The 8,631-nt window shown below is 39.3% G+C and overlaps 1 protein-coding gene across 1 annotated transcript in view; it reads right to left on the bottom strand.

Annotated features, from left to right (window-relative positions):
* Positions 1-3,368: 3,368 nt before the first annotated feature.
* Positions 3,369-8,631, bottom strand: part of LOC139202815 (BMP/retinoic acid-inducible neural-specific protein 3-like) — a 44,043-nt gene continuing 38,780 nt past the window's right edge. Inside the window, exon 7 of the mRNA XM_070832400.1 lies at positions 3,369-4,661. Within this exon, the coding sequence (XP_070688501.1) occupies positions 3,545-4,661 (1,117 nt within the window). The 3' untranslated portion in view covers positions 3,369-3,544. The remainder of the gene's footprint in view (positions 4,662-8,631) is intronic.

The following is an 8,631-nucleotide window of genomic DNA, read 5'->3' as shown; positions in this document are numbered from 1 at the left end:
AATTTTGCATTTTTTCTAAAATGAAACTGGCTGGAGTCCAGGCGTCTAAATTGTTGCATTTGCACTTAATCGCTCTGATTTCTCTGATCTCATGTACAACAGCGTCCCTCTGCAGCTCAAACATATCTAAGTAAAAATGAGAGAGTGTGAATGTGAAAAGCTATTTAGACACATTCACTTTTGACAGGGAGGCTGCACGATTCACTGAGCTCCGACACAAATGATCAATAGCAAAAAGAGTCATTCAAAACATTCAGGTAGCAGCCAGTTAAAATGACAAATGTCATCACTGCAGGTCGTATCAGCAGTTGCTTATTAATGTTAATTCCATGAATAACTTTAACCTTGACCAAAGATGTTTTCTGAGGAAAGAAATTGTCCTTTCTCAATTTCAGGAGATGGATTCTCACAAATTAAACTTTCATTTATGTCATATAAATAATTCAGACTTATCTAAACATACTATTTTTTAATCAGGACCTGTAAAAATAAGGTAAATCAGATTAATTAGACCATAGTATAAAGTTATTGTATTGTGTCAGCCCAGGTATTTGACCCCTTTGGACCCCTTAAATTAAATTACTATATATTCTATGCAATTTGTACTTTGGGTGTTTGGTCGAAGTATGTTTCATAATTGTTTGTGTTCAAACTGACAAACAGGCATTTTCACAGTAAACATTATGATTTGTCATTGTGGGAAAAAAGCACATATGTCACTAATAACATCAACAATGGCTCTGTTCATTTGCAAGTGTCCAAACGGTGACAGAGAGTGCTCCATACCAGCCCCCTGAAAGAGAAGGAGCTAAGTGGAATTTAGCCATGATTAATTTTACAATTTGCACTTGTGCTTTTCGCACTGTGGCACATCATAATGTCCACTGAGACCAGTACTGTAGTTTATAGTTTAATGTTCCATGGGTCCTTTGTTTTAAAAATCAGAAACTGTTTCACATATCTTCCCAAACTCATTTTTGAGTGCTTCTTTTATAAGTATCTATTTTCTTTTATCATATATATTTTTTTAAATCATATGTAGGTTTTTAATTGTTAATTGTGAAAACTAATTCAGAATTAGTCAGAATTTTTTTTAACATTCAAAAATAAACCAATAAAATCAACAGAATGTGGAGACATAACAGTAACGTTATGTCAAAGATGTATATGTACTATGTTGCGGAGATATCTTCTGTAGTTAGCGTGCTAAGCAGCTAACCCTGATAGTTAGCCACTGTAGCACCCAGTCTGCCCTCAGTCACACCTGATACCAAGAAGAAGTAGCACTACCTCAGTGCTACCTCACAAACTGTACTGAAAAACATCTGAGATGCAGAGACCATATTATTTCTTTGGCAGTAAGAGAAGTGGACCTGGAGGCGGTCCCTGCCCTCAGCATCCAGCCAGGCCAAACTCTTCAGCAGGCAGTGCGACTGCCCAGAGGAGAGGGAAGAGAGCCGGGGGACAGAGCTAAGCTAACCCAGCTCGGACCGAAGGCTGCTGCTGGTGAAAGTCTGGTTGCAGGAAGGTGGAGTGGACGACCTTCCCGACAACCAAACCAAAGAACAGAGAGGCTTAGATAACAAACACACACGAAGGGAGTGTGACTCCGTCCTCTGCTCAGGTCGCCATTACTGCACTGCATCTTTACGAAGTGAATAGTTGTTAAATGCTATATTAGTGTTCTGAATGTCTTAAAGATGAAGACCATATTATCACCACTATCCTGTTGCTGGTGTTTCCCCAGATGTATATAATAAATAAACTACAAAATAATTGTCTGAGTGTGTGTGTGTGTGTATATTCATTAAAATAATTGTATTATTTTTACATCATTTTAAAATCGATCCTGCTCTATACTACATTTAATTATCTCCATATACGAGGGATTCTGCGTGTGTGTTGGACAACCCTGTGTTGAAAAATCTTGAACCTTGAGCAGCTATACATTTTTAAGGACATTGTAAGGTTCATTAGGAGAGGATGAGTGGGGAAGGAGGAGGTGAAACTCTGCCAACTATTGAAATGATGGCCAAAAATGTACAAATTGCATCTTTAAAGCATCTTGGTTATGATGCAGTTAACAGTTAACAAGCCTGGACTTTTGCAGGTTTGGCCTTGAGGAGTTAATACTCTGACTAAAGCTCCAGTCACATTTTTTATTAACAAAAAAATCCAGACCTTTGTCAAATCCCCAACAATCTAGTCACGCTAACAACAAACTACATGGTATATGGCCTGTGCTTCACATTCACATTCACCCAATCATTCATACTCATAATCTAAGAGGGAACTGTTCTTTCACACACTCTAAAGCACAGAGTGCTGGTGTTGAAATATTTGGGGAGCAAGTTAGGGGTTCAGCGTCTTGCCCAAGGACACTTGCCTGTAGGAGCTAGGGATCGAACCGCCGATCTTCCAGTTGATGGACAGCCCACAACCTCTGAGCCACAGGGGCGGCAGCTTTGGCTCAGAGGTAGAGGAGGAAGAAGACCTGATGCTTTTTCATGGCAGACCTTTGAAATGTCATTGCAGGAATGTAATGCAGTAACTTAAATAAAGGATGAATCCAAGTTATAGTGCCTCAGTATTCAGCGCACTGACTCACAATAGCACATAAATGTAAGATATTAATGGTATTCGTTGGAATAAAGGCTCTACTGAAGAAATTATTGATGGGTCATTATAATCACATGCATTATAAGTACAAAATCTATAGACCACACATAAAAATGTATTTTATTTAGTGTATTAACAAATTGTATTATACATTTTATAGACAGTGTATTTGTAACTTTTGTTTCACAAACAACAGCATTATAAAAATAAAAGCACATGTAACATATATTGTGATTGTGGAGTCTTTTTTTTTCTCGGCAAATCTGGAGTAATACAGCATCTTATTTATTCATTTTCTTTATTTCTGTCTTTTTGTTTTCTTACAAAAATGTGTAGTAGAGTTTAAAAACAGGAGTGAGTTTATTGTTGCATGGAAAGCTAAAATCAATGAGGTGCCCATCATGTATGTCCCACATTAAAAGGGAGGGCCATCATATTAAAACAAGTATCTATGTTTATTTCTGCACTCAGAAAACAAATGAGATGAGAAAAGTACAAACAAAAAAACATGCTGGTGTTGAAATGTTTATATTTGTGAGATGGATACATTGCTCGGGTAATACTTCATTAGCAAAAGCTTTTCTTTACGTATGTGAGTGATTCAGATTTGTGCAACCTACAAACGTCAGCATATTTGCAACAAGTCATAATGGCAGAGTTTAAAATTCATATTAACTGTCAAAGTTATTTTCATCGGGAAAGAAAAAAAAAAAAAGCTATGAGGCATGTTTGGTGAAATCCTCCTTAATTCTACACTGTTGTACAAATTTATACGAAAAGCTGACAAATGCACTCTTGAGATTCATGACGACAATGGAAATGTCCCCCAAATGTCCCTTGCACGGCTCCAGAATTGCTCTTAACCATCATCAGGACTGCGTGATAACTGCTCTGCCATCTGTGCACCTGGCCGCCTGCCCACTTATTAGCTACATAATTTGGTTGTTTCGTATTCCACCGAGTTGGGCTGCTTGGCACTGAAAGTCTGCAGCGCTGCCTGGATCCTGGCAACGTCTGTGGTGGACAGTTTGAGGCGGTGCCGCAGCAGACAAGAGAAGAGGTCCAGAGGCTGAGCTCCGGGTGGGGAAAGCCTGTTGACCCGATCCCGGATCTCCAGCAGCTGCAGCAGGGCCGAGTCCTGGGATCCCTGAGTATATGGGTAGTCTAGCTGTAAAATCAAGTCCTGGATCGCTTCCGGGTCAAAGTGCATACTATAGCCATATACCTGGATGCTGTTGATCTTCATGTAGCCAAGATTTCGGCCTGGTTCCAGGTATTCCAAGGGTTCATAATATACAGTTCCATTCCCGTTACTTGTGGGCCCTCTAATCCGGCTCCGTAGGTAAAAGTGTACTGTCTCAAAAAATGTTTTCCACTTGTTTCCCAAAGTCAAAGTCCAGTTATAACAGTCATAAGGAAGGTCTAATTTAGTCCTCTCCCAGTCTGGATAGTTATTCTGGTCAATGGGCATGATCCAACTCTCCGAGTGGCTCCCCCCGAACGGATTGATATAGACGGACAGCATGGGGTCCAGAGTGCTGTTCTTGGTAAGGCAGATCTGTAGAGACATCCCCAGGAGCATGTGAACATGGTTTGACTTGTATTTATTACTCTTCAGCGTCAGCAGCATCCTCTTCCTCCATGACGGGTCGAACCAGCTGTTCAGCCTGACGTCATTGCTGACAAAGATCCCGTGGATGCTGATACGGTTGTCACGTTTCTGCAGAAGGTAACGAAGCTCCAGGTCCTGCAGGTCCATCTCAAAGCCGATGTAGTGGTCAGTGGAGTCGGGCACTTCGTTGCGGCACACACCCTGGCTCAGCATGTAGCCCTGGTTGCAGGTGGCGCAGCGGGAGCGGTTCTCATAGGAGCAGGAGGCGCAGGAGGTTCCCTCACCCACTGTGCAGGGGATCACACCCTGGCATGGGGGGTGCTCGTAGGGGCATGAGCAGCTCCTGGTCTCCTCCAGGTAGGAGCCGATGTGGTTGTTCTCACTACAGTACATGATGGAGAGGATGTAGTGCAGCCAGTAGCTGAACGGCCTGCAACAGACAAAGAGCAATATGTAAGATTTACTATACATACTTACAAGAAATATACACTTACTCACAAATTAGATGAAAGAAATAATTATATATATACACACACACACACACGGAAAATGAATATATATATGCACACACACACACACACACACACACATATATATATATATATATATATATATATATATATATATTATATATATTTCCCTCTTGTTTCAGGTCCCTTGACTTGTGTGTGTTTCCCGTTCCTGTGATTGTCTGCCCCGCCCTGGTTGTTTCCACCCGAGCCCCCGTCCCTGGTGTGTGTATTGTCTGTGTTTTCCTGTCCTGTGCCTTGTGTTGAGAGTTTTGAGTCCAGTCAGGTTAGAATTTATTAGAAGTATTTTTTTATAGAGTCTGTTTTTTGGTGCCCTGTCCTTGTTGTATTCTGTGCAAAAATAAAGAGCACCTTTTACAGTCTGTATTGCTTTGAGTGAAGGTTTTCAGTCCATCCTTCTGTGTGTGTGTGTGTGCTTCTGGTCGTAACAGCAGTTGCCAAATGTTGTATTTAGTCAAAGACACAAACTCAAACTTTGAATCAAAATTCCTGAGATCGTGAAGCACAAAAATTAAATGAAGCAGATGGACTGCATGACAGGAATATAATGTTGTAAATCAGTCTTTCATTTTCTTTGTTTCACATCTGTCACATTTCTGAATCCATTTCTGTTCTCTAGCAAAGTCACTGTGGTCATGTACAGCTGCTAAATTAATTTGGGGAAAACAATGGCGCATGTATAAGTAATTTACATTCCGAAACACATTTCTGGAGGAAAATATATATAATATTTGTCCTAACGGTTGTTTGACAAAATAATAGCTGGGCTGAACAGCATGTGCAGCACTGGGATTTTCACTGAATGATGAATAACAGATCAAAGTCATTAAAGTCTGCCAAGTTCCTGACGAGTACTTCACAAACCAGCGGCTGAGCAAAAATATTTCAGGATTTCAAAATAAGTGTCCACCTAAGTACATTTTCTGGAGGGTCATTCCCCATTTCTTAACAGGGAAAAAAATGGCAGTGTTTGTTGCTGACTTTCCCTTACCAAACGTTTGATGAGACACAATGATAAATGATGAAAGCATGTGACTGTGCGCGCCACTGTCGCCAAAGGAGAACAGATGAAAGCAATTTGCAATAAACCTGAAACAAAGACCCTTTTTCTCCCAACTCAACCGTAGAAGAGTTTGATGCTTTGAATATGAAACTCTCTGATTTGAAAACTGAGAAATGCAGTATCGTGTGAAAGTCATCTAACAGAACTATGTCCATTTGTGTGATATGATACAACGCATTTAAAACACAATTTGGCTCAATTAAACAAGACACACTTTTGGACTGTAATAGGAGCTCTTGGAAGTCATCATTATGCAGGAATCACATAGAATAGACAAAGTTATGCTAATGCTGATTTATAATTATAAAACTGTATGCATACCCTTTTATACATATATTTTCAATGCTGATGAACATTACACTTTTGCATTTAACGCCTTTGTATAGTCAGACTCCATATAAACATAATTCTGCATTTGTTAAGCAGTGTGAATATGAGAAAGAAAGAAATATGTACAGGGCTAATAACAACACCTAAAGCTGAAGAAAAAATGGAGCCAGCAGAAATCCTCCAACAGATTTAGCTTTGGTTTTTAATTGTAGTGTTTGTCTGTCTCAAATCAGTTTCAAGAGAAGAACTTTGAAGCAGCCAGCAATTATAATACAGTACTTCACCATCACAGTGAGTGTTACTCAGTGGTGTGACATGGAGGAAAAAGGAGAGGAGCCAAAGACATTTTTCTCAAATAATCTAATTTAAAATCCGGTGATGTTTTGTGAAAAGACAGTTGATATAATGTGTTAACAGTCTTAACAGTACCCTTCCTTGAAACTCATCAGTTAGAGTCAGTTGTGCATATCTCACCTCCAGAGTGGAGGCTGTGCACAGCAAGGGAGAGGAAGCTGTCCCGCCTTCATGAAGCACATAGAGTCAGCAGGACATGTAAACTGTCATGGAGGCGCAGTGTGCAGTACGGGCCAAAGAGAAGCTGGGTGTTCGCTCTGCAATCTGTTCATTGTCTGCCAGCTCATTTCGCACAGATCACATGCCACACACAAAGTTTCTCCTTCTGCCGCAGAATTTTTTTTTTTTTTTTTTTTTTGACTACTGAGCAAAGCCCACAGAGGATACACTACATTTTTTCCATTAACACTGACATTTATTTACTTGATGGACCATAAAAAAACCAACATATGTGTTGTTTTGTGCTGGACTATCACTACTAGTCTGACACCTTGTTTTGTCAGACAGCTCAAAACCAAAAAAAATAATAATAAAAAAGTAATGTCCTTCTTCAAAGACTGTACTAGTTACAATAGAAACTCAAAAATGGATTTGCAGCATTAATTCACATAAGAACATGATATTTTTCTGTTTGCTTTTTCCTCATCTGACAAAGACCATGATGCCTCAGTAGATGAATAATGGCTACAGAAATCCATGAAAATATCTTGTATAAAAAAAAAAAATCCTGCACTAACTAGGTCATTACACAAAAGGCAATATGGGAAGACGTTGTGGAATAAAGAAAACCAGTGAATGTTTTAGTGTAGAACAAGAGTATGTTGTATTTTTTCATGCAATGAGTCGAAATCAGACTTAATGTCTTTTGGGCATATCTTTTAAAATCAAAAAAATGTAGAAATCATATCCCATGATTAAAAGATTTTAATATAGAGACAAATGTAAAAGTTCAGCTGAGGGAGGGACTGCATCTTTTATTCTTAAACCCTTCTTAACCCTGTTAATATGAAGCGACAGACTCTCAGATCTTTTGAGCGCACCAGCACGATCCAAAATATTCAGTTTAAGTATTTACTTTCATCACTTCCACTATATCTCATTATACATTTACTGCTTTCCCTAAATTTGTCCCAGATACTGTCCAGCTGAAGTGTTGAGAAATACTGAATATTAGATCCGAGCACATGGTGCTGCGCCTTGTTTATGAACTCATCTCCACATATTCTACAAGTGACTTTGTATTTCATCATCTAATTTCACTGTCATTTTTCACATTTTTGTTTTAATACATTTTATACGGGCTGCAAAAACTGTGTCACAGCAAGTGTAGCTCTCATAACAACTGAGAGGAAAAACACAAATAAAACATTTCCACCCTTCATACCATGTTCTGGGTGAATATTCGATTCTGTGGTTCACGTTTAGCCGTCAGCTCAGCGTTCTAAATTAATGCGCTGGCTATTTTGAAAAAGTTACCATAGCAACAGGGACGCAGTCAGAGACTCCGTGCACAATTTCTTCCAATACCTTACCAAGCAAACTTATTTCCAACCGTGAGTGTAACGCTAGTCCTTTGGCATCTCACCCTCTGAACACCACGGGGTGGAGACTGTAAGACGCCAGCCACAGGAAGTACACTGCTCCTCTGAACTGAGAATGTATCATACCATCACTCTCTGATCTCCTTTTTGAACAGTTTATATTAATGATCACCATTCATGGGAGCCAGCCTGTGATTTGGGCCGCAGCTATGGCTTGTGAAAAACTGTAGATTTTGGTTGCAAATGTATGAAAATAATAATTAATTTACTTTTCTTGCTTACTTTCTTACTACTTACTTTTCTTACTTTTTCATTTTGGCAAGCGACCATGGTATAAGCAGTATAAAGCCCTTTATGGCGTCGATAATCAAGAATTAATGCACTCCGGGTCGGATAGTTTTCTGTCTCTACATTATCAATTAATTCCTGGTAATGGACACCCCATCAGGCATCATCTCTTACTTAACATCCTAATGGAATACATCACTGTAGCCTTAGAAACATCCAATAATATTCACCCACAGCGCTAATCTCTTGTATTACAAACTCTAGACACTATCCTTATAGCTACAATTAGCATAA

The sequence above is a fragment of the Pempheris klunzingeri genome, chromosome 6 (assembly GCF_042242105.1).
Source record: "Pempheris klunzingeri isolate RE-2024b chromosome 6, fPemKlu1.hap1, whole genome shotgun sequence".
Taxonomy (NCBI): Eukaryota; Metazoa; Chordata; class Actinopteri; order Acropomatiformes; family Pempheridae; genus Pempheris; species Pempheris klunzingeri.
The sequence above is the reverse complement of the archived record's forward strand: the minus strand, read 5'-3'. Positions and strand labels throughout refer to the sequence as shown.